The following is a 27,596-nucleotide window of genomic DNA, read 5'->3' as shown; positions in this document are numbered from 1 at the left end:
GTCCTGGGGATACAAGGGTAAAATGAAACAACAAGTTTACATTCTACGAGAGGGAACAAAACATAGACATAAGTGGACACAAAATAAATACAAGATAATTTTGAGGAGTGAAAGCACTAGCAGCTGGGGGAAAGGGAAAGGTGGCAGTTGAGCAGAGTTTGGAAGGATGTCATGGGGTAAGTGCACCATGGGCATGGAGGACAGCAGGAGATGGAATGTCATGTGTGAGACATAGCAAGCAGACAGTTTGATTGGACTATGTGAAGGGAAGTAATATGTAATAAGTTTAGAAAGGTAGGCTGGAGCTAGATTGTGAATAGTTTTGAATGACAAACAGAGGGCAATCATACATTTGATTTGAGTAAAATATCAGTTTTATTTATATAATTCACACAATACAAATGCATTAGACCCTCATTACATACATACACACCCCACACCCACACACATACCCCAAATCTATTAACATGCTTGATTTTTGCCGCCTTCTCCAAATCACTCAGCTTTACTCTGCATGATTAATTGCTGATTTTCCAAGCACTGCTTGAGTTTGTCTTCTGTCAGGGTCAGTCTCTGTTCTAGAATAGAAACAGTCTATACAACAAAATGGGAGAGAAGGAAGAATTAGGGAGTCTAGTTAGTATATCAAGCTGCTCTGGTACAGCAGACTTCAACTCTTGCATTAATCATTCCTGGAAGCACTTTACTTAGCACTCTCTGCCACTGGAGGGTTCTGAGATGGCTTCAATCTTCTTATAGCACATGGCTACAATTTCAGATATCTTGCAACCCACCAACTTTATATTACTCAGTGTGACTAGTTATGTCCTGGATCAACTAAAAGGGAGTAGGAATCCAAGATATTACTCATTATGACCAAGTTGGAGTTATACTAGGGATGTAAGGATGGATCAACATTAGGAAAACAATTGACAGAACTAATCATATTGAAAACCAAAACATCTAAAACCACATGATCATCAATAGATGGAGAAAAACTTTAGACAAAGTACAACACTAATTTATGCTAAAAACCCTTTAAAGTGCAGGCATGGCAGGACCTTTTATAACTATCTAAAAAAAATTATCTAAAACCAAAAGCAAGCATCATATGCAATAGGGATACACTAGAATCTTTTCCAATAACTACATGAATAAAGCAAGAGGGCTCATTCTCCCCACTATTATTTGATATAGTTCTGGAAATGTTAGCAATAGCAATAAGACAAGAGAAAGAAATTAAAGGCTTAAAGAGAGGTAAAGATAAACAGATAAAACTATCCTTACTTGCCAATGATATGATGGTAAATTTGAAAAATCCTAGGGAATCAGTAAAGATACTAATTGAGACAATTAATGGCTTCAGCAAAGTTGCAGGTTACAAAATAAACCCTCTACTGCATTTCTATATAATAATAACAATAAAATCCAAGAAACAATAATAGAAAAGGAAATCTCATTCCAAATAACTACAAAATACATAAAGTATCTGGGGATCAGTTTATCCCAAACACATACAAAACTTGTATAGATTCAATTACAAAGTGCTCCTTAAAGAAATATTCAGTGCTCAGAGCTGGGATATGCCAATATAAAAAAATGAACAATTCCACCAAAGTGAATTTATACTTTTAATGGTATACCAATTAAATTACCAAGGAGATACTTTACAAAACTTAATAATATAATAATAATATTTATTTGGAAAAACACAAGATCTAGAATATCAAGGAACATGATAAAATAAGTTGGGACAAAGGGGGAATGGCAGATCTAGACAGCATATTATAAAGCATTAGTCATCAATGTCATCTGGTATGGTTAAAAAAATACACAGGTAGATCAATAGAAAAGACTAGACAAAGGAGTCAGAAACAGTGGAACTCCGTAATCCATTGTCCAGCAGAAAATATAAATCATTTAGGAAAAAACACTATTTGATAAAAACTGCTGAAAAAATTGGAAAACAGTCCAGCAGAAATTAAGTTTAGACCAACAACTTTACATAATTTTCCACAATACATTCTAAATAGATTAGACAAATTAATATTAGAGATCATACTATTAACAAATTAGAAGAGAAGCAGATCATATACCTCTTACAGCTATGGATAGGAGATGTATAAAAAAGTTATTTACATTAAATTTCTTTGGTAAGTGTTTGGTATTCAAGATATAAACACAAAAAATAAATAAGTGTGTGTATGTATGTGTAAACTAATAGCTATTCCTCAATATATCAAAGGATATGAACAAATGGTTCTCAAAAGAAGAAATGCAAAGTGTTCATAACCACATGAAAGAAGGTTCCAAATCACTATTGAGAGAAATGCAAATCAAAACAATCCTGAAGTTTTACCTCACACCCTGCAAACTGGAAAGATGACAAAAAATGGCAATACTGAATATTGAAGGGGTTGTGGGATGCACATTGTTGGTGGAGCTGTGAATTGGTATAACCATTTTGGAAAGTATTGGAATTATGCAAATAAAATAATCAAAATGTCCATTCCTTTTGATAGAGATTACATTACTGGGCTATAGGTAGCCATAAAGAAGAAAGTACCCATATATACCAAAATATTTATGGTAGCACTTTTCGTAATAGCTAAGAATTTGAAACAATAGATACTAATCAATTGGGGAATGAATAAATTGTGGTACATGAATGTAATGATGTATGTAATAAATACAAAGAAGCATGGAAAGTTCCAAATTAACCGATGCAGAGCCAAGAAAATAATTTACACAGTGACTACCACAATATAAATGGAAAGAAACACCACACATACAAAAATCAAAAGTGAATCTCATATGATTATAAAGATCAAGTAGGATTCAAGTGAAGAGATTATAAGAGAACACCCCAAACCCACCCCTCTGTGGAGGAAGGAGGTTCATAAGTATTACACAATGCAAATGTTTTGGGATTTTTTCAGTGTATTGATTGTGCTGATTTTTTTCTCTTCCTTTTCTTTTTATCTTAAAAGAAATACTATTTGTTATATGGGAGACTTTCTAAGAGGAGGAATAGGAGAGATATTGGGGAAACTATTTAAAAAAAAGACATCAATAAAGACTCACTTTTAAAAACTATAATGCAGATTAGACTTTAAAAAGATGGAAGAGGAGGAGAAGAAAGTCCAGAAGAAAGACAAGAGAGAACACATCTGCAAAAGCAAAAAGTCAGAGCCCTGAATGACTCAGGAGGGACATCTACTGTGAAAGAGCCCTTAGAGATAGCATTTTTCTCCCTCTGAGGCCAGCTGAGGCTTGACACAACCCCAAGCCTCAGTGTATTACAAATAAATAGTATACAGGGAGGTGATTCTTGAGGCTTAAAGAGGCTATTTGGCCTACACCATTTTATCCGACAAATTCGGAGAGGCAAAAAACAGTTTGAGATTAATTATAAAGACACAATATTTTGAAATTTCTAAGTTATTCCCTTTGTTCTTACCACTTTATTTTTGATGGACTAGCTTCTGAACTAATTTGTTACCTGACATAAAAAAACTAACCACATTATTATACTTTTTTTTTTGGTATGTACTTGGTTTTTGTTTTTTAATCTTTCTAACCTTTCAATACAATTTTATTGATGCTTTTCCCTATTCAGACCACAGCTATTTCCTACTGTTATTCCTGAACCCATAGTCTTTCCTTGTAACAAAGAAAGTGAAGCAAAAGCCCCTGACCCAGTGCAAGCATCTACCAGCAGATTCCACATTAGGTATCCACAGTCCACTCCCACAAGGAAAGAGTGTTTTATCACCTGTTGTCTGGAACCAAGTGGTCACTGAACTTAGAGTTCAACTTGTTGCCTACCTGCACCATTTCCCTGTGTTACCAACAGGAAAAACAAAAAGTACGTCAGGACCATTATAGTCACTGTCCTGTTAATTCACATACCCAAAGAGTCCGTAAAAAAAAAAATCAATATGTAGGACATCTAGATTAAAAAGTACAGCTGGCCAACAATATTGTTATCAAAAGACTAAATTTATTTCACTTACTCTGCTGCCAATGGGCAATCAAATTCCATTAAAGCTACCTGGATAGGGTAAGGCCTCACAAAAAAGGAATTCTAGAACATGCTGGAAACAAAAGCTAGGATGCTGCCAATCTAATACAAAGAACTTTTAAAAATAATGTCACCAATTTTCCTTCTTTGATTCTGTGTCCACAGTAAAGATTTAAAAGCAAAATGTATCTAAATGACTTAATCATACTGAAAATCATTTATTTCTAATTGTACCTAAAGCAAATTTATAGCTTATGTATGTGAATTACTGGCTTCCAAAATCTCCACTGTGAAATGCATAAAGAGATATATCCTTGTCTTTGTTTCTATCTATAGAACATGAGAGCTGAAAGGGGCCTTAGAGATTATCTAATTCACTTCCCCTCTTCAACTTTTAACTTTACATATGGTAAAATTGAGGCCCTGGGGTGGCCAGGTGGCGCAGTTTGTAAGAGCACAGGCCCCAGAGTCAGGAGACCTGGGATTAGTTCCAGGCTCAGATACTTAACACCCACACAAAATAACTGGCCATGTAACCTTGAGCAAGTTACTTAACCCCAATTGCTTAGGGGCAGCCAGGTGGCACAGTGAGTAAGAGTGCCGGCCCCAGCATTGGGAGACCTGGGATTGGTTCCAGCCTCAGATACTCAGCGCCCACACAAAAAGAACTATCCGTGTAACCTTGAGCAAGTTGCTTAACCCTGATTGCTTTAAAAAAAAAAAAAGAGGCCCAGGGAGTTTTTAATTTTATAATTTAGCATGTAACAATTTTTTTTAGTGAGGTGCTTCACTGAGTACACTAAAGTAAAGTGTGTCCAACAGTAAAGACATATAAAACAATAGGGCAGTGAGCTTTGGGGTAATGCTGCCATTAGAAGTAATGATAGGCTCAGGGCTCAGGGCTGCATACTGTCTAGCTCGATTAACAATAAGGACAGGTCTGGGCTTATGCCTCTCTTTTCCTCAATGCAAATCCCCACTCTCTCCTGAGGTACCCCCATCCATACTCAGTCCAGGCATATCCCCAGCTATTTGTACAATAGAGTCCCAGACTTGTGACAAGGGAATGACACATGGACCTCACCAAGTCTACCAACCAAGAAAATTTCCTAATGTTCTCCTCATCTCCAGAAAAAAATGGCTTAATCTCTGTTCTGTTCTCTTTCTACCAATTATAATTACATGGCAACCATGTTAAAAATACACGGTTTTCTTTTTGCTGTGTCATCAAAATTGTCCTTGAGTTGAAAGACGTCAGCAGAAAAGCTGGGCCAGCAGCAAGTTTCACCCTCCTGGAAACTTGAATGGGGAACCCACTACAGAGCCATAAGGCCATGGCACTTGGACATGGAAGTGAGACAAGTGAGACATTCTTGCTGCTTCTTTTTTTTTCTTTTAATAACATTTAACATTTTTATTGCTCTTTTTTAAAATGTTACATTACATTCCTTGTAACAAAGGATAAAAATGAAAGACAAAAAAGGCTGTTCATTATCACTAATAAGCCCACAGGAGTCCAGTGATATAGCCTATGTTTACATCCATTTTCTAATCTCTCCTTTTTCCAATCTTGGTCATTATAATTACAAAACATATATTTTTGTTCCTTTTGTTGTTACTCTTCTTTCATTTACATTGTTTTAATTGTGTATACTGTTTTACTGGTTCTGCTTAATCCTCTATTCAAGTTCACATAAATCTTTCCATGCTTCTCTAAATTTTTCATACTCAAAAACCAGTTCATTGCTATGTTGAAGTATCTATGAATATTTTAGCCCACATGGAATAGCTCTGAATACTGACTTACTTGCACAAAAGGAACCAAAATGATTTATCGATTCAAGGAAAAGTTCTCCTTTCCCAGGGCTATCAAGAGTGAATCAGAAACCTATGAAGACTCTAGGTTAAATGAGAATACAATATCTGGGTTTAGAAAGGATTCTACTTAAGACCCCACACTCTTCAACAAACAAAAAAATTGCTATTTAATTTGCTGTTTTTCCCAGGAGTTTGGCCCCCGTCAGCAGTACTGTATTGGGTCCCCATGTATGCAAGAAAGCTTCTCTGTGCTGTGCTAAGGAAGCTTCCTATTCACATATTTAATGAAACCAAGAAACACCCTGGTCCCCCAAGCCAGATAAAATTTCATGACCTTATGCCCAGGCTATAAACTTCCCACAAAACCCAAAGCTTATAGTGCCTGTTCCCAGTGTGTTTGATCCAATAGCTAGCTGGCTGTGGAAGAGTTGAATACGCTAAACAGTTCACCTAGTGTTAAGAGTTTCAGGTCACAGAACAAACACACCCAATGTGCTACAATAGTCTGCACAAGTCATTTATGAGAAGGAAGAAGGAGTCTTAGCCCAGCCAGAAAAAGAACTGGCCAAAGTGATCAAGGCTTGGGAAACCTGTAGCTGATAACCCTTGCTGCCTGACAGTGGCAGCTCCAGGGCTATTAACTGTGAGACAGGAAAACCATAATCATGATTAAACTTCCCACCTTTCCAAAAGGAGTCAGTTTCCAAGGGGCCAACAGTGGCTTGTGGACAGTGTTCAACTTGAATTCATCCACAAGACCTGGCTCTACTCCTCATCATTTCTGTGACCCTGAGCAAGTTACTTACCCTTAGCCTCCTCATGTGGAAAGGGGTGTGTGTGTGTGGGGGGGGGGTTGGACTAGATGCCCTTTCTGGCTCTACAGTTAGGAGTCAATGATACTGTGGTGGGCCTCTAAAGGGCATTAAGTTCTGGCCAAACCCACATGGAGCCTCACACATTGCTTGAGCATTGTTTTGTTTTCCACATTGCTCATTTCTCCCCTTTATATCAAAGCATTAAATATTTCAAAGTAAAATTCCTTTAAAGAGAAACATATTACCTATTTTAGAGTATCAAGGTGCAACCTACCACATTATTAGCTCAACCCTTTTGAAGGAGGGAAAGAGAGACAAGGTCACTAAGGTGAAACAAATGTTAAGTGAAATTTGGAGAAACTGGTCTAGGTCTAGTAGCAAATTGGAAGGGAAAAGAAAGCACAAACATAGACAAGAAAGGGGGAAGAACTCCATGTTGGGTGGTTGTCTAAGAAAGTATGAATTCCTACAGGGGATTCAGGAGAGTCATTAGTTCTATTATAAGGAAAGCCTACAAGTCCACCTACTCTTCCTGTACTCCTGGTAAGGACAGATGGAAGGAAAGAATTTGACTTTCTGGACCAAGCTCTTCATATTTAAGATCAGTATATCTACAAACAGGGGCTAGCGTTCCTTCCCAGCAGAGAAGACCAATAAACAAATGGATAGACGGGCCTGTTGACATTTCTGGGGACAATGTTTACCACTTATATGTGGGAAATAAAGTCATCTGACTTCATTATAATCCGTAGTGTTGGAAAGTCAATGGGAATGGATCAAAATTTCCATAAGACGGTTACAACTACACATTTTTGAATTTCCTAGCAGGAATCTAGCTCAGCCAACACTTTCTCCATATTAATAACGATAGCACAGGGTCTCACAATTCTTATGTGAATCCAAGTGGGACTGGGGTGGAGGTTGAGGGGGTGTGGAACAACTCAAGTCATTATTTTGTGAATGGCTCTTCCCTGTTGAATATGGAAACTTTTACTTGGTCTTAAGTCAATGACAGATACACCTAGGTCCAAATATTATAATTATTCTTTCTGAGAAGCTAGTGACATACTTAAATGATGTCTTCTGATTTTGACTATCAACAAATGGGTCACAGCAACTGTCCCAGTGGGTTACAGATATAGGGTAAAGGGCTGGGGCCAGGAGAACAGAGCAAAGAACAGAGGAGCAATGTAGTGTACTACCATCCATGGCTGTGTCTAGAAGCCCTCGGTTAAAATACAGCTAAAGTCTGGAAAGAGGCACACAGTTTGGAGTGTAAACCAAAGGTCAGAGCAAAGAAATAGGTTAAATCTGAGTAGGAAAGTCAAAAGTCTAGCAAATCAGGGAAAGATCAAATAACTAAACACACACCAGAGGTCAAAGCAGGCAAATGCTCCAAAATCCGAGGAGAATCTGAGCAGAAAAGTTCAGGAACTTCAAGAAGGACAATTATGTATGAAGAGCAAAAAGGATCTTGACAATGAAATAGGTTTCCATAAACCTGGAAGTTTTTACATGTTTCCTACTAGGGCAGGAGTCAATCCCCAAGAGTGGCTACTCTAGAGGTAAAGGTAAATAGGAACATCTGCATGCAACAAGTTTTAAGAAGGTAGAGAGAAAGGTAGTCCTAGATACTGATTTTGAGTACTAAAATTTTATATACAAAGCCAATTTGCAATTGGAAGCTAAGGCAGCCAGATGGTGTAGTGGACAGAACCCTTGGGGTCAGTAAGTTGTTCAGTCTTTTCAGTCATGTTTGATTCTTCATGACCCCATTTGGGGTTTTCTTGGCAAAGAAACTAGTGATTTGCCATTTCCTTCTTCAGCTCATTTCCTCATCCAGATGAGGAAACTAAGGCAAACACACTTAAGTGACTTGCCCAGGGTCACACAGCTAGTTTCTAAGGCCAGATTTGAACTCAGGAAGTGGAATTTTTGTGACTCCAGGACTAGTAAACTGTATCACCTAGCTACCCCAAGTTCAAAGGAACTGAGGAAAACCTGAGTTCAAATCCTGATTCAGATAATTATGAGCCTTGTAACCTTGGTTAAGTTCATTAACCTCTTTGAGTCTCAGTTTCCCTATCTCTAAAATGAGGGGGTTGCATTCGATGGATTTTAAGTCACTTTTAGCTTTAAATCCAAGTCCTTAATATTTTTCTTGGTCCCACCTCTAAACATAAACTTAATCCAGGCCTGAAACATAACTGGCACTTAGTAAATATTGACTGATTGACTGATTAATCCATGTGATGTTACACACTTTTCAGTTACTCCTTTTTATACCTGTCCATATCAAGGGAAAGTTAGTTTAATAATAACAGCTCACATTTACATAATGTTTTAAGACCTGCAAAGTGATTTACAAACATTATCTCACTTGATCTTCACAATAACCTGAGAGGGAGGTGGTGCTGTTATCTCTATTTTATGGATGAGCAAAGTGAGGCTCAGAGAAGTGTTATGACTTGCCCAGGTTCACACAGCTAGTGTGAAGGGCAGGACCTGAACCTAAGTCCAGGTCACTCCAGGTCCATTCCTCTAGCCACTGTCTCAGGCTGACTCTCCTGGGGCATCTTCTAGGGGCAGCAGCAAGATCCATTACTGTGCTCTGTACAGACAGATGTTTCACAGATCCTTGCTATTTCCCACCAAAAGGAAACCCTAAGTGTTCTGTCTTCTTAACTAGTGCTCATCATGCTCAGCACTTGGACATCCTACAAGTGCCTTCTCTTGCTGCTCTAGGGCCACTGGAACCTGGAGACAATACCACTATTGTCTGAGATTAAAGTAGAATATCTGTATCCTACTGCTTAAAAACAAACCTTCAGAGGCCTTTGTAACCAGGCTTTTAACATGACCTTCCCTTTTCAATATATTTGTAGTTAAAAAGGGAACAAAAACTTTCCAAATGGATTATCAGTCAACAGAACTCAATTTACTTTGGCTTCTACTTCAACACTGAGGAAAGGAACAGCAACTGCTTCTTTCTATTAGAGCCCAGAGTCCTCTGGAGTCCTAGATAACTGCACAGAGTAGTCCAGCATAAACATGGTAGATATTATCAACTGAGGGAGCCATGAATTCTCCATAATCCAACAGCATACATGGTGAGTGAGACACAGAGGCATAATTAGTGATCAATAATGGAAAATGTGGTGTGGGCCTCCTGATTATTAATTTTTTAAATAGAAGTGAAGTGGGGATTGGGAAGAATGGAGAGGAATCACAGACCCTTAACAGCTTGGAGGGATGCAGAATAATCCTTAAACCTTCCCAGATATGAGTTAGTCATAGAATACCAGAGTTGGAAGTTCTAGCCTCTCTCATTTTACAGCGAAAGACACAAGCTCTGAGAGCATGACACTGATCCATTCTATTAGAAAAAGGACACTTGAGAAGATTCTGTCATCTTTCTATTCCTCTTCTCTCAAATTTTTTTTTCTTCTATCAAATCAGATGCATGGCTCTGAAAATTTTCTCTGTCTGTTCCCCATGTGTGGAATGTTCTCCCTTCTCATCTCTATCTCCTAGTTTCCTTGGCTTCCTTTAAGTCCCAATTAAAATCCCATCTTCAACAGGAAAGCTTTCTCAATCCCACTTAATTCTAGTACCTTTCCTCTGTTTCCTATTTATTTTTTTTTTATAAATTTCCTACTTATACTGTATAGAATGCATATAGTTGTTTGCTTGTTGTCTCCCCCAGGAGATGATATGTCCTGATGGCAGGTCTTTTGCCTCTTTTTGTATCCACAGTGCTTAGCACAGTGCCTAGTACATAGCAGGAGGTTAATAAAGGTTTACTGATTGAAATAAAAAACTGTTCTCATTTAACTCTATTTCTGTTCTTTTAATAGAGGAAAGATGGGAAAGAGCTAGTAGAAATCTGGTATGGTGCCCTTACAGATTGTTTTTAAATTAATCTTCTCCTTTCTCTTCTCTAAATGAAACAGTCTCACATCTATCTTTAAAATTCTCATTTTCTAACAATTATGTGTCTTAGTGGTGCTCAACTCCAATATGTTGAACCCTGAAATGCCCCTAGTTAAGACCCAATCAAGGTCTAATCAGGTCAAACAGGAGATGAAGATTCCTTCCTGGTTTGTACAAGATAGGTTCCTATTTTTTTTTCTTCTATTATTTATTTATTTATTGTTAGTTTTCAACATTCATTTCCACAAGATTTTGAGTTCCAAATTTTATTCCCATCTCTCCCCATCCCCACCCCAAGATGGCAAGCGTACTGATTACTCCTTCCTCCAGTCTGCCCTCTCTTCTATCCCCTCTTATCCCCTTATCCTTTACTTTCTAGTAGGGCAAGATGGATTTCCATACCCCATTGCCTGTATATTTTATTTCCCAATTGCATGTAAAAACAATTTTTTAACATTTGTTTTTAAAACTTTGAGTTCCAGATTATCTCCCTTCTCCCCTCCTCACCCACCCCCGTTGAGAAGACAAGCAATTCAATATAGGCTATACATGTGTACTTATGCAAGACATTTCCATAGTATTCATAGTGTGAAAGACTGATTATATTTCCCTCCATTCTATCCCACTCCCCCATTTATTCTATTTTCTACTTTGCCCCTGTCCCTTTTCAAAAGTGTTTGTTTCTGATTACTCCCTCTCCCAATCTGCCCTCCCTTCTATCATCTCCACCCCCCCCCCCCCACTTTCCTGGAAGGTAAGATACTCAATTGAGTGTGTATGTTATTCCCTCCTTAAGCCAAATCCAATGAGAGTAAGGTTGACTCATTCCCTTTCACCTCCCTGCTCTTCTCCTCCATTGTAACTGCTTTCTCTAGCCTTTTTAATGTGAGATAATTTACCCCATTCTATCTCTCCCTTTCTCCTCCCAATATATCTCCTTCACTCCTTAATTTTATTTTTTAGATATCATCCCTTCATATTCAACTCACCCTGTTCCCTCTCTCTCTCTCTCCACACACACACACACACACACATACAAACACATATATATCCTTATATATATCAGGATATTATATGTATGTATGTATATTCCCTTCAACTATTCTAATATTGAGAAAGGTCTCATGAGTTACAAATATCATTTCTCCATGTAGGAATGTGAACAGTTCAATTTTAATAAAGTTCCTTATGATTTCTCTTTCCTGTATACCTTTTTGTGCTTCTCTTGATTCTTGTATTTGAAAGTCAAATTTTCTGTTCAGTTCTGGTCTTTTCATCAAGAATGCTTGAAAGTCCTCTATTTCATTGAATATTTATAATTTCCTTTGAAGTATTATACTCAGTTTTGCTGGGTAGGTGATCCTTGGTTTTAATTCTAGATCCTTTGACCTCTGGAATATCATATTCCAAGCCCTTTCATCCCTTAATGCAGAAGCTGATCTTGTGTTATCCTGATTGTGTTTCCACAATACTCGAATTGTTTCTTCCTGACTGCTTGTAATATTTTCTCCTTGATCTGGGAACTCTGGAATTTGACTATAATATTCCTAGGAGTTTTCTTTTTGGGAACTTTTTAAAGAGGTGATTGGTGAATTCTTTCAATTTCTATTTTACCCTCTGGTTCTAGAATATCAGGGCAGTTTTTCTTAATAATTTCTTGAAAGATGATGTCTAGGCTCTTTTTTTGATCATGGCTTTCAGGTAGTCTATAATTTCTTAATTATCTCTCCTGGATCTATTTTCCAGGTCAGTTGTTTTTCCGATGAGATATTTCACATTGTTTTCTTTTTTTTTCATTCTTTTGGATGTGTCTGATAATATTTTGATTTCTCATAAAGTCATTAGCTTCCAGTTGCTCCATTCTAATTTTGAAGGAATTATTTTCTTCAGTGAGCTTTTGAACCTCCTTTTCCATTTGGCTAATTCTGCTTTTTTAAGGTATTCTTTTCCTTAAGGATTTTTGGACCTCTTTTGCCATTTGAGTTACTCTATTTTTTAAGGTGTTATTTTCTTCAGTATTTTTTTGGGTCTCCTTTAGCAAGCTGTTGGCTCATTTAATGATTTCTTGCATCACTCTCATTTCTCTTCCCAATTTTTCCTCTACTTCTCTTACTTGATTTTCAAGATCCTTTTTTGAGCTCCATGGCCTGCAACCAATTCATATTTTTCTTGGAGGCTTTGATGCAACAGTTTTGACTTCGTTGTCTTCTGGTTGTATGATTTGTTCTTCTTTGTCACCAAAGAAAGATTCTATGGTCTGATTTTTTTCCCCCTCTGTTCATTTTCCCAGCAATTACTTGACTTTTGAGCTCTTTGCCAAGGTAGGTCTCTGCTTCCAGAGTGGAGAGTGCTCTGTCCTAAATTTCCGGGGTTTTGTGCAGCTGTTGTCAGAGATACTTCTTGGCACCTGTAAATTTTCATTTTTCCAAAGAGATATGATTAAAAGAGAGGTGTTTACTCCTCTCCTGGACTGTGGTCTGGTCTGTGAATGACTCTTTTCTGCCTAGGAAATATGAGGACTCCCTCTCCACAGCCACCACAAGCTCTGCAATGCCAGTGCTCCCCCTCACCCCAGGACTGCCACCCAAGACTGCAACCCAGATCCAAGGAGGGCAAAGCAAGAGAATCCAGCCTCAGTACCAGCAAAGAGATCTTTGTAACTGCCCTTTGATCAGCTGCTTGATCTCCCCACCATCTGTGGGTTTGGAGGTCTGGAAATAGTCACTGCTGACACCACCTCTGCCACCCTGGGGCTGGGGCCAGAACATGCTCTTCTCTCACTTAGGTCCAACAGAGTTTCCCCACTGACCTTCTACTTTGTCTTTGGCGTTTATAGGGTGAGAAGTCTGGAAACCACTACAGCTGCCAGTGCTTCAGTCCCCTAAGGTCTGCTCCAGCCCAGTCTGGGCTGGTATGGCCCATGCTGGACTGTGCTCTGCTCCCATCCAGGTGCAATAGACCCCACCTGCTTGCCTTCCAGGCTGTCTTCTATTGGAGACGTGTTTTACTCTATCATTTTGTGGGTTCTGTAACTCCAAAATTTGTTTAGAGTCATTTTTTACTGGTATTTGGAGGTGATTGGGAGGATGAGCTCAAGCAAGTTCCTGCTTTTACTCCACCATCTTGGCTCTGCTATGTTCCTATTTCTATTCAAAAGACTGTTCCTGTCATTCTTCCTCAGTGAACTCATAGTCACCTTATAGTCCATTGTGAACCCTCATATCATATATGTATGTACACACACATACACACACAGTGTTCTTTCCTTCAGCTGATATTTGAGCAGTTTGGCTTTCTTTTCTAGCTAATTGCTCTGCCCTTGGCCTTCATGAATTTTATTTCATTCCTCCATGACTAAAGTATATTGCTTGGGCCCACTGCCTTAAAGATGTAGCTGAGTTAAGGGCAAATATTGTAACCACACTGACATGAAAGTGGAAGGCAGTGGCAGAAAATGCACACTGTTGGTATAAAAGATAGGGAGCTGAATCCTTGTATATTGTCTCCTAATGCTTTGGTAGCTGACTTCCCACTTCCATCTCAGTTCTTTGCATTTTGGTGCTCTGTAGAAATCTAATTCAGATATCTAATCCAACTTGACATTTGGTTTATATCCTTTTAGATCATGATTCGAATTACTTCTCAAATACTTTCTTTAGGAAGAGAGTTCCCTCTGGTTCTTTCCCAAAGATTTTCTCCAATCACTAGCTGAGGGTGGGATAGATAATGGCTAAACCATACCAAAAGATACCTTTGCAATTTTGCACTGAGAGCAGTCTTGCATCCCTAAATGGAAGTATCTCATTGAAGGGGACACTCCCATTCACATCCATGGTAGCACATTACCTGGCTCCTTTTTTGATCCTGGGTTACCTGGGACTCTTCAGTTTTGCAATTCATTTAATTCATTGGAGGGGGTGGGGGAGAAAAAGGAGTTAAATTTGATACACTGTCTTTTTAGACAATATATTTCCCAACCAACTTCCAAAAAGAGCTCATACCCCTATCTATACATTTGAAAAAGTTTGTTTCTTGATTAACAGGAAGGAGGGAAATGTTCTTTAACTTTAATGGCATTTAACTATGGCATGTTCAATGGTATATTATTTGTATGTGATAAGCTTTTTGTTGCTGTTCCAGATCATCAAATTCAATCAATTCTAATGTCATTCTCCATGGTACTTCCTACCCTAACTCATCTTCGGGTCTGTCTACTAAAAGAGCAATGTATTCACTTCAGTAGATGTTTAGGATGAAGAGGAAGAATAGTATTAAGGACACACATTCACTACTATGTATTCACTTCAGCAGATGTTTAGGATGAAGAGGAAGAATAGTATTAAGGACACACAGCAAGTACATTTACTAATGGTTCTATAAATGCTATCTTCAAAGTAAGTATCTTTTCATTCAGAAATTCCCATTTTGTAGAAGTTACAAAACAAGTTTGAGCAGGAGTTGGCTCTCTGTTTGGATTTTAGCTTAACACATACGTATTAACTTTCAATTATTATAAATAAAATTCCCTGAAATAATCACATTACAGGAAAAATGATTTAAAGGAAACAAATGGAAAAGCAATGCTCACATCTTAATTCAAGGGATTCCACAAAGGAACTAAAGTCAAGAGCAGAAAGACAATTACTTCCCTCATTTCTGCTTTTGAGGACATTAATGTCACTCACTTCCTTAGTCTGGCTAATTTAATAATTATGCTATAAGAAACCAGGAAACATTTTAAAGCAGACATCCTTGAAAATTAATAACATGAAGCTCAGCAATGATTATTTAAAAACACTGCCAAATGATCATCATACTGCTGCAGCTTGAAATGGTGGCCTCTGTTCCTCTAAGCCTGACATCTGACTTAATTCATTATGGCTGACAAGAATCAGAATCACAATGAAGTATTGCCAAATATCATACTGGCCATCAATTTCTCCAACCAGTGTCCTTGATCAAAGAATTCATCAGCATGAAAACACGTGAATGATAGCATGCCCCTGGGCATTAAATTTTTAGCCACATTCTCTAAAGACTTCATTCTTTTTTACTTAGCATTAACTTTAATTTGCCATCAGCTGATGGAGGCCATGGCTTAGAAAAACAAAACAAAACACTAAATAATCGAAACCGCCTTTATATTTGGCTTTGGAATACAGCAGATGGTGTTTTTGCAGAATATTTATTTTAATTTCATCTCACCTTGGCAGATATCAGAATGTGAATTTTCTTTATCACACATTAGATAGGCAAGAGTATCATGGGCAAATCGGAAAAAAAGTCACTTTGAAATTAAAAACAAGGTCTGGGGAAGCTGCACGGGACTGCACAGCACTCTCAAGGCCCTGAAGCAAAGTGATAGGCTTTGGTCAGATGAAAGAAGAGATTCAGCTTAATTCAAGTATATTCATTTTTTCCCCAGCAAACAAATATATTCATTTTTTTGACAAAGAAATGCTAAAGAATTTGTAATCTAGATGTGGCACTAATCACCGTACTATGAGAGAATACACAAAGTGCAGTGAAAGTTCTTGTGCTGAATCCTTCTTGCTGCGTTCCGCGGTGTTTGCTCCCATACAGGTTAGCAGCTGAAGTTGGGGGAGCAGGGCAGCTTGCCAAGGGAGAGGCTGTAAAGAGAACAGAGAAGAGAGGGCACAAGGACAGAGCCTTAGGGGACTCCTACACTGGGGGAGGGAGGCACAGAAGTGAGGGAAATAGACAGGAAAGGTCAATCCAAAGAGGTCAGAAGGTAGGAGGTCAATCCCAAGAGTTCAATGTCACTGAAAGTGAGGCAAAAGAAGCATCCAGGATCAAGATGTAGTTCCAAGGGTCCAATGCCACCACAAGGCTAAGAAGGAAGGGGACTAAGAAAAGGCCGCTGGATTTGGGATTAATTTGCCTTTAAGAAAGCATTTGATGAAGCAAGATGACAAGGACTGAGCCTAAGGAAGTGAAAGAATATGACATCTGGCAAGCTTTGTTTATGCACTGTTGTATTCCAGGCTCTGTACTAAGAGGTGGGGATATGAAGACAGAAAAGAAATAGTCCTTGAGGGTAACTTCAAGGATCTTACTTTTCACTTAGGGAAAACAACACACACATAGATAAGCAAAAATAAAAATAAATTTGGATGATTTGTACACTATTTTTTCAAGAAGTCTAATAATAAAAGGAAGGAGTAAGAATAATAGCTCGAGAAAGGGGTAAGGATTGGAAGAAAATGTTTTTCTTTTTCATTTTGGAGAGGATAGACCAGAGAATGTTTCTAAACAGAAGGGAAAGAGTCACCAGAGAGGAAGAGATTGAAAATGCAAGAAGTAGAGAATGAATGCCTGATGAAAGAAATCCTGAAGGAAGTGGGAGAATATGGAATCAAGAACCCAGATGGAGGAGTTAGCTTTGGAAAGAAGGAAGATCATCTCCTTGGAAGAGAAGAACTGCAAATAGAGAGGAACTGCAAAGTGTGGAGGCAAAGAGTTTAAGGAGTTAAGGACAGATGGCCTTGATATCATGAGAGAAGTAGAAGCCAAAACTATCTTCTAAAAGTACGAGGTAAGTGAAAGGAATGTGAGGTGAACAGAACAAGTTCTGGAATAGACACAGTGGTGCATGCTGAGCCACAAGGTCTAGACTGGGCAGAAAAGAAAGTAAAGACAAATTGGCAGTGACAGAACAGGACAGGGGGAAGGCTCAAGAGGCCAGAAGTAATCACAAGTATGAAGAGATTTGAGATAAGTAAAGAAGTGAGTGAGATGTAAGCTGTGGTCAGAAAGGAATTTCAGACATCAGAATTTTGGAGGGGGGATAGTTGCCAGCATTGGAGAAATATTAAGGTGTAAAGGAATGGGCCTACCAATGGAATGCCAAATACAGATTGATAAACAGATTGAGGCTATTGAAGTTCAAAAAAGATAAGAACAGCTTAGAGGAACAAAAAAAAATTCCCAAGTGACCTAGCTTTCTGCTTAGTAATGTCATCTATTACATCTAACAACTAGGAGGAATTCCTTCTGGGATCAGGGGAACGGGATAGCCACTTCAGATAGAATTAGATTAGTGAATGTAACATCTGGAAGGAAGAGACAGGCAAGATCATCTCAAAACAGTATTTTTTTGGGGGGAGGGATACTTAAGCTTTTGACATCAATTTGGTTTTGTCTTAACTGGGAAACAAGGCTGCATTCAATGGCAAACTTAAGTTTGTGAGTGGAGAGGGGTGTGGGGGGAGCCTGTATATTTTTATCATGACTCATTCTCTAGAGGTCTCAAAAGCAAAACATCCTAGGAGCTGTGGAACAATGGTATTTTAGTCATACCATAATTTCCCCTCTCCAGGGAAAGAAGACATTGTGACCTACCTCTCATCAGGATAAAATTAACATGGTAAGCTTTTATTTTACTTGGTGTTCGAGAAGTGCAAGACATTTTACATAACACACCAAAGGACCTTCTGAACTGAATGTAAAAGGTTTTTTTATGATTTCCCAAGAATTAGAGTGACACCCAAAGATGTACCATTTAAACCCACATAAGGGGAGCTGTACGTGACCCTCCCCAACCTTCTAGTCAGGAATAACCTACTCCCATAGCTAGGTCAGGAACACAACTGGGAAAATGACTACTAAAAAGTTACTACTCAAAATTGTTTGATTTTGAAAATGAAATAAAATGTTACCAACTTATAGTACCACCTCCCTCTTCCTATATTTATTCATTAAAAAAACTGCCTATATGCACATCATATTAGATGCTGAATGGGAGATGAGAAACATATGAATGTCCCAATTTCTGCCTTCCAGAAAATTATGACTTCTTTTATTTTTTAGAAAAAATAATTTATTTCATTGATATCTTGTTTTTACATCAACTACATTTCCCAATGTATCTGTTCCCCTTACTTTCCCAGAGAGCCATCCCTCCTCAGAAACAAAAAGAGAAAAAAGCAGTTCAGCAAAATTATCCAATGCATCAAAAAAGTTTGGAATTATATATTTTTTTAAATGCTTTATTGATTAAAAAGAAGTCACTTACAACTGAAAACACCCTGCCTCAGAACTCCCCCTTGGAATAAGGATGATCAAGCAAAAAAAAAAAATCAAAACACTGGCCATATCTGAAAATGTATCTTCCCTGCATGGTATGTGTTCCCCTAAGTTGCTTCTGAGCTTCCTGATGGAGTACCTTGCCTACCTTTAGTCTGCATAAAATGCAGTTTATATAATAATATGTACTGGAAAAAACAAGGGGCTATTTAAGTTGAATATGATCTCCAGATTCCTCATCTATTGGGCCACAGATGTAGAACTATAAAGGACATCAGAGGCCATCTAGTCCAGCCTTCGCATTTTGCAGATAAGGAAACTGAGGCACAGGAAGGTTAGATCATTTACCCAAGGTCTCTCAGAGTTGGGATTTGAACTTAGTTCCTTTGACTCTACATCTAGTACTCTTCCATTGCACCCTGAAGAACAAGCCTGGGCCATCCTCCCTGGGGTCTGGGCATTCATTATAAGATTAAGAAACGGATATTTCTGTGGAACTTTATCCAGTTATCTTACATCCTTTTCACAAAAGCCCTGTGATATAGGCAGTACAAATAAAATTGCAGAAGAGGAAACTGAGGCCTAGAGGAAATGACTTGTCTAATATCACAGAGCTAACAGGGAAAGTGAGGATCAATCCCAGGTCTCCTGCCTCCCAAGTACAGTGATCTATTATATCGTGCTGTCTTCTTTTAAAAAGATAGACCATCTCATCTCTGATATGTGAATAGAATGAAAATCACTAAGTGCTTTTCAGGGGCACATGAGAAGAACAATTAGGTTACTATGGTGGTCCTTTGGCTGAACAAAGTAAAATCTATATTCAAAAAGCCAAAGTAATAGTTTTCTTCCCATTCTTCCAGAAATAGCTAAAATCAATATCCTAAACCGGGTGCAATTTGCCTAATACATGGCCATTCTAATAACATAGTTTTCTTCAGTCTTCATCAAGGTAACTGTACAAGATAAAAGTACATTTCTTTTGCAGATCTTTTTTCTTCATATACTTTTAAACCCTTTACATTGCTTTCCCCTTCTCATTTCTCTTTTGACTCACACTCCTCCCCTTTGCTTCTCAAATATTCTCCCACTTGCTGTCACCTAGTTACTTATTATCCTCCTTGATCCAGGGTCCTTTCCTGGGTGTGTCTCTTCTTGGAGCCACACTGACCTGCCTCCTCTAGGCCTCACCTTCCTTTGATTCTGCTTGGCCCTACATTTTTTCTTGTTCTTTCCACCCTACTTTTCATTACTGTGTCCATTTGGGGGGCTTTTTTGGGCCATCTTCTTTTATATATATATATGCATGTATGCATATGTGTTCAAGGGACACATAAAAACATATACATCCCCCTTTGGCTTATCTAAACTCCAAATGAGGCTTGTGGCTCCTGATGATGTAGCTCCATTTCCAGAGCAGTTCTAAGTATGCTTTGATTCATGTCCCTAGACATCTGTGCTTCCAGAGACCAATCCTTAAATGTTTGCCCATGCTTTGTAGGATCAACACCCTTAGAAGGTCAGACTACTGATGCCAAAGGGTTAAGCATGAATGAGGAAAGAATGAAAAACAGGCTCCTAAGTTGCTTATTTGGTCACTAAAATTCAAGAAGTAGGGACTGGAGTTAGAAGAAACAACCTATAAGGTGAAGGGTAAGAAGCTGAGGTGCCAGAAAGGCAGAGGCAGCCTGGTCCAGTGGGTGATCAACTACCCAAAGAGGGACTACTTATTTATAATTAATTCTGAATCATAAGACCAAAGCATAAATACCCCAAACTTTCACAATTTCTTAAAATTATATGAGATCCAGGCAAAGAACATATGAATATGTGTGTGTGGCTGTGTATAGAGACCACTGAGAAAAGCTACCAACTGTTTATAGAGCCTGGTATCATTCCATTGTCTACTTTAAGAGTTAACTCCCAAAGCGAGAGGTGCTACATATATCCAAAGGCCTCTAGGCCAGGGGCTGACAAGCTGTTTCCATAGACAATGGAAACCATCTGTTTTGCCTCATAGGTAATGGTGAAATGCCAGTCTCCAACTGAAGCATTCAAACACACATGGAAGCATTTCCGACTTTTTGAACACATAACAAGAGTCCATTTGTAAAGAGAAACTGTAAACCTCTTCTACCTTTAAGCTATTAACCAAAGTGGGCTCCACAATTCCATTTAAAGAACTCTGAAGCAGTCTCTTCCTCTCAAAGAGAACAGAAGTCATTATGGAGGTTTTCACTCGATGGCTAGGAATACTGTGAAAACTCAGTCTTCAAGATGAAACCAGAAATTGAGAAACCCAAATTTTAGCTTGTAGAGCAACTGGCACTGAATTCTGTTAAGACACAAGCTCAAAAGAATCTTCTTAAAGTCATCAAAGAACCAGAAGTTAGTGTTGTGGTTCCACATGCCAGCTCTTTCCCAGTCCTTTGACAGACAGACACACCATTACTATAAATTGGTTTGGAGGTGATATCAATAAGCTTTCATTTTTTTTTTTTAAAGAAAGTATAACAAAAAGTAAAGAAAGCATACCAACACTTTTCAAATGAGTTAGCTATTTAAATAATACTTTTTATTGGCCTTTGTCCTAAAGATACATGGAACAGTGAAAAGAGTGATTCAGAAGATCTGGGTTCAAATCCTATCTCTTCTGTGTAACCTTGCTCTGAAGACCCTTAACACTACAAATAGAAATTTTTCTTTTCATGATTCCCTATTTGTCAAGAGGCTTAGGACAGTGTCCCATAGTCACATATAGTTCTGGGGATCATTTCAGACAGATCTTTTTTTAAAGGAAGAGAAATTTCTAATGGAGTCCCTTTGGTACACACCACTAGGTGAACTAATAAGGCACTGAGGTCTATCTAGTAATGGAATCCTAGGAGAGGGCACTGAACACCATTCTCTCAAAAGATAACTCATATGATTCAACAACACAAAGTGCTACTTTTATCATATCTCTTTCTAAGTTTAGAATCTGAATGAGGTAAAAACTAATTTGAATGGTTAAGACCAATTCCACCTTTTCAGTCTTTGAGATGATCCAAAAGGAAAGATGGATACTATATATAATCCAATTTAGCTTTTTAGTCAACCTGTACCATCGGGCCTAGGGATCAAACATCCCATTTCAAGATCCCTCCCTTTAGGCTGCTTAAGACCTTGTCATAAGTGACAGGACACTATGTGAATGCGAATTCATTGCAGCTTCCTGCTACAGTTCTAATCTCCCATCAAGTCTGGCTCCAGTCTTGGACCTGGTTGTTTCCATTCTTTCTTGAAGAGGACCAAAATGACATCACTGTGGTAGAGTCCATTTACAGTGCATCTGACTGTGGCTGATCAGACCAATATGAGCTCAGAATGCTCTGCCACAGGTCCAGCACAAATAATCCATGTGAACATGTAGGGTAGGTTCTCTAAATCTGTATGCCTCACATTTCTTTTGAGCTACTTCAATTTTGCCTGCTCACAGAACAAAGCACCTTCTTTGATGTGAATACGCCATGTTGGGCAGTCCTGTGCCAGTATCTCCCATGTCACACAATCAATTCCAAAGTTCTTAAGAGAGACCCTAAGAGTAATTTTATTTTTGCAAGGCAATTGGGGTTAAGTGACTTGCCCAGGGTCACACAGATAGTAACTGTCAAGTGTCTGAGGCTGGGTTTGAACTTAGGTCCTCCTGACTCCAGGGCCAGTGCTCTATTCACTGCACCAGTTAGCTGCCCCTCCTTGTATTGATTTTTCTGGCCACCATGTGAGAGCTTGCCCTGTGTGAGTTCTAAATAAAATAGTCTTTCTGGCAAGTGTACATTTGGCATTTGAACAATGTGGCCAGCCCATCACAGTTGTGCCCTCTGGAGTAGAGTTTGAATGCTTGGCAGTTTAGTTCAAGAAAGGACCTCATACCACATCTCACCAGCCAGACTGGCTAAGATGACAAAACAGGAAAATGATAAATGCTGGAGAGGAATGTGAAAAATTGGAACACTAATGCGTTGTTGGTGGAGTTGTGAACAGATCCAGCCATTCTGGAGAGTAATCTGGAACTATGCCCAAAGGGCTATAAATAAGTGCATACCCTTTGACCCAGCAATACCACTTCTAGGGTTATATCCCAAAGAGATTAGAGAAGTGGGAGGAGAACCCATGTGTCCAAAAATATTTATAGCAGCTCTTTTTGTGGTGACAAAGAACTGGAAATCAAGGGGATGTCCATCAATTGGGGAATGGCTGAACAAGTTGTGGTATATGAATGTAATGGAATACTACTGTGCTATAAGAAATGAGAAGCAGACAGACTTCATAATAACCTGGAGAGACTTATATAAACTGATGCTGAGCGAGAAGAGCAGAACCAGGAGAAATCTGTACACAATCACAGACACAACGTATGGATGACGACTAACTTCAATAGACTGGGCTCCTCTCAGCAATGTAAGGTTATAAGACAACTCCAAAAGACTCATGATTGAAAGAGATATCCAAATCCAGAGAAAGAGATGTGGAGTCCAAATGTAGATTGAAACAAGCTACTTGCTGTGTTTCTTTTTCCTGTTTTGTTTCCTCTTTCCCACTGATCATCAGTTATAATCCTTCTTTACATCCTGACTAATGATTAATGTGAAGATTTCTGTAGATCCTATATTTAAGGGTATGCCACCATGATTGGGGGGAAGGGAGGAAAAGGAAGGGGAGAAAATTTGAAACTCAAGGGACTGTGGAACTGAATAAATGAAAAGTAAATAAACTAACCAATTTAATAAAAAAAAAAAAAAGAGAGGCGGCCAGGTAGCACAGTGAGTAAGAGCACCCCCTCCAGTGTTGGGATGACTTGGAGATCGAATCCCAGGCTCAGACACTTAGCACCCACCCAGAAACATCTGGCTGTGTAACCTTGAGAAAGTTACTTAACCCCAAGTGCTTAGGGGCGGCCAGGAGGCTCAGCGAGTAAGAGCACCAGCTCCAGTGTCGGGATGACCTGGGGATCAAATCTGGGCTCTGATACTCAGCACCACACCCAGAAATAACTGGCCGTGTAACCTTGAGCAAGTTGCTTAACCCTGATTGCTTAAAAAAAAAAAAAGGACCTCAGTGTTTGGTATTTTATCCTGTCAGGTGATCTTCAGAATCTCCTTAGGACAATTCAAATGGAAGTGATTCAGTTTCCTGGCATGACGTTGGTATACTGTCCAGGTTTCACAGGCATACAACGAGGTGAGCACAACAGCTCTGAAGATCTTCAGTTTGGTAGTCAGTCTAATATCTTTTCTCTATCACACTTTTCTTTGGAGCCTCCCAAACACTGAGCTAGCTCTGGCAATGTGTGCATCAACTTCATTATCAATGTGTACATCCCTATTAAGTGTACTGCCAAGGTAAGTGAACTCAGCTACAGTTTCAAAACTTCTCCATTTGCTGTAACCAATGGTTCCATGTATGGGTGGTATGGTGGTGATTGATGGAGTCCCCATGTTTTCTTGGTGTTAATTGTTAGGCCAAAATTAGCACAAGCAGCAGAGAATCAATCCATACTTTTGTTAGATCTCAACTTTGGAGACTGCATTGAGTGCACAATCATCTGCAAAGAAAAAAAGCCACGCATCAACACTCTCTCCACTTTGGTCTTGGCTTGTAGTCTTTTCAAGTTGAAGAACTTACTATCAGTGTGGCAGCTGCCCTTGATGCCATGTTCGTCCTCATTGAAGGCATCACCCTCCCATATCCCGCTCTTCTCCTTACAATCACATAGTCTATTAAATGTCAATGCTTGCTTCAAGGGTGCATCCATGAAGTTTCACTGCATTTAAATAAACAGAAGACAGTATTGGTCATGAGAAGGTCATGAGATGCACAAGTCTTCAGTAGTAAGTGCCCATTGCTATCACTATTTCCAACTCTATTCCTACCAAGGATTCCCTGCCATATCTGGTAGTCTGAGCCTACTCTAACATTAAAGTTATCCAGAATTATAAGCACATCCTTTCAAAACACTGATAATAAGGGTTTCCAGGTCTTCATAAAATTTTTCTTTGACCTCATCAGGGTTTGTCATGGTGAGAGCATAGGTACTGATGATGGTGGCATGGCATTTTCTTGCAAGTGGCAATCCCATTGTCATGAGTCTGTCTTGTACTCCTTTTGGTAGGCATACAAGCTTGTTGACTAAAATAGTTTTGATTTCAAAACCTACACTAGCTTTACAGCATTCCCCTTCACTGAAGCTACTCCAGAAAAATGTGTATCCAGCTTTGACTTCGGTAAGCTAGTCATCATTTGCCAGTCTTATTTCACTTCAGGGCTGCTATTTGGATGTGATAACTGCTGAGTACTTGCAACAAGAGCTGTTCATCTTTCAAGTCTACTGGATTTTTTGCTTTCTATAAGTATGCACATATTCTATGTACTGATGGTGAGTAGAATCATCTTTGCAGATGTTTCTATACATTTTTTTGTTTCAACCACAGCGTAAGATCCCCACCTGCCATGGTAATCAGGCCAAGGTTGGGTATGCAGACAATTTTTAGGGAACCTTTTCTAATATTTATTTATTTATTTTTAGTTTTTAACATTCCCTTTCATAAGATTTTTGAATTTAAATTTTCTCCCTCTCCTTCCCCTCCCCAAGATGGCATGCAATCTGATATAAGGTTATACATGTACAATCATAGCAAACATATTTCCATATTAGTTATGTTGTAAAGAAGAATTAGAACAAAGGGGAAAACTGTGAGAAAGAAAAAATCAAAGAGAGGGAGAGAAGAGGAGGAGAGAGGGGGAGAGAGAAAGAGAGAGAAAATAGTATGCTTCAATCTGCATTCAGATTCCATAGTTCTTTCTCTGGATGTGGATAGCACTTTCCATCATGAGTTTTTTGGAATTGTCTTAGATCATTGCATTGCTGAGAAGAGCTAAATAGGGATGGTTAGGTGACGCAGTGAATAGAACACTGACCCTGGAGTCAAGAGGCCTGAGTTCAAATCCTGCCTCAGACACTTAACACTAACCATGTGACCTTGGGTAAGTCACTTAACTCCAACTGCCCTTCCTTCCCCCTCCAGATAGCAGAGAGAGAAAGAGAGAGAGAGAGAGAGAGAGAGAGAGAGAGAGAGAGAGAGAGAGAAGAGCTAAGTCTATCAAAGTCATCGCACAATGTTGCTGTCACTGTGTACAATGTTCTCCTAGCTCTGCTCATTTCACTTAGCATCAGTTCATGCAAGTCTTTTCAGGTTTTTCTGAAGTCCACCTGCTCATCATTTCTTACAGAACAACAGTATTCCATTACATTCATATACCATAATTTGTTCGGTCATTTTCCAGTTGATGGGCACCCCCTCAATTTCCAATTTTTAGTCACCACAAAAAAGAGAGGCTATAAATATTCTTGTACACGTGGGTTCTTTTCCCATTTTTATGATCTCTTTGGGCTTCTGGGTCAAAGGGTATGCAGTACAGCCTTTTGGGCAAAATTCCAAATTGTTTTCCAGAATGGTTAGATCAATTCACAATTCCACCAACAATGTATTAAGTGTTCCAATATTTATCATTTTCCTGTTTGGTCATGTTAGCCAATCTGACAGATGTAATGTAGTACTTCAGAGCTGTTTTAATTTGCATCTCTAACCAATAGTGATTTAAAGCATTTTTTTCACATAACTATAAATGGCTTTAATTTCTTCATCTGAAAACTGCCTGTTCATATCTTTTGACATATCCTTTGACCATTTACAAATTTGAGAATGACTTGTATTATGAATTTTGGAAATGTCTTTATCAGAGAGATACTGGTTGTAAAAATTGTTCCCCAGCTATCTGCTTCTTTCTAATCTTGCTTGCACTGGTTTTGTTTATGCAAAAACTTTTAAATTTAATGTAATTAAAGTTATCCATTTTGCATTTTATAATGTTTTCTATCTCTTGTTTGGTCATAAATTCTTCCCCTCTCCATAGATCTGACAGGTAAACTATTCCTTGCTCTACTAATTTGTTTATATTATCAACCTTTATGCCTAAATTATGTACCCATTTTGACTTTATCTTGATATACAGTGTAAAATATCGGTCTAGGTAGAGCACCTTTTCTAGCCCCTTCCTCACATGAGGAGGCAAACAATGCAGTCCTTAAAAGACTGCTCAGACAACCAAATTCCCACTGCTGCTTGCAGTGAGAAGACATCCCTATGGTCTGGGTTGCCTGGGCGCAGGGTTGTAACTACAGCTCCCAGTGTGTCTGTACCTGCTACTTAGTCACTTGCCTATTGCCACAGGACTCTGAGACAGGTAAAAATGATAAAATGGTATAGGTGATGTCTTTTGATTCATGTGTAAATTAGATTTAAGTGAGGCAGGGTTGCATGAAGTTGTCAGCCTCACTCTCTCCTCCAGAGTTATCACAGTCCAGATGACTAGTGATGACTTGATATACAGTGGATGACCTTGGTGTCTTTGATGTCTAACCAAGCTCTAAGCACTCCAAAGCACCTGCTTTAAGGTGCCTTCATTGTTCTCATCTGCCCATTCCACCAGGGGAGTCTTCACATGCTTGGAGTAGACACCCCCTTAACTCACTAATGCGTTTGAGACCCCTCAGTTACCCTCAACCTGGCTTTGCCTGTCTGACAAAGTGGTTTAGTGAGATGCGACAACTGTGCTTCTTGGAGTCACAGGTGAGAATTAGGTGAATCAGGTGGACAATGAAGGTGGAAAGCATCTCTGAAAAGGGCTCAGCATCGTCACACCAGGTGTACCAGTATTCCCTGAACATACCTACACCTATAGTGGTACTGGATAGCTAGTATATTACTCAATCCCAATGTCCTAAGGAAGCTCTAAGACCTTTTTGAGTATTTGGATTGCCATTCCAGGAAGGATGACTCCGGAAATCTACCACCACCAAGATACTGGAGATGTATCAAAGTTAATGAGATGCAACTATGTAAAAGACATCTTTGTTACGG

The 27,596-nt window shown here is 38.8% G+C and overlaps 1 protein-coding gene across 6 annotated transcripts in view; it reads right to left on the bottom strand.

Annotated features, from left to right (window-relative positions):
* Positions 1-351: 351 nt before the first annotated feature.
* The window catches only part of POC1A (POC1 centriolar protein A), a 253,097-nt gene continuing 225,852 nt past the window's right edge, over positions 352-27,596 (bottom strand). For 2 of the 6 annotated variants that reach the window (XM_069095575.1, XM_069095572.1), the window contains one exon: positions 352-594. In XM_069095575.1, coding sequence (XP_068951676.1) covers positions 496-594 — 99 coding nt within the window. In that variant the 3' untranslated portion in view covers positions 352-495. Of the gene's footprint in view, positions 595-15,850; positions 16,221-27,596 lie in introns of those variants that run through there. The other 4 variants (XM_069095573.1, XM_069095571.1, XM_069095574.1 and 1 more) reach the window with 3 other exon arrangements.

The sequence above is a fragment of the Petaurus breviceps genome, unplaced genomic scaffold, assembly GCF_028583685.1.
Source record: "Petaurus breviceps papuanus isolate PSGF00001 unplaced genomic scaffold, PetGlider_PUasm1.0 227, whole genome shotgun sequence".
Lineage (NCBI taxonomy): Eukaryota > Metazoa > Chordata > Mammalia > Diprotodontia > Petauridae > Petaurus > Petaurus breviceps.
This window is presented reverse-complemented; position numbering and strand designations above follow the sequence as displayed.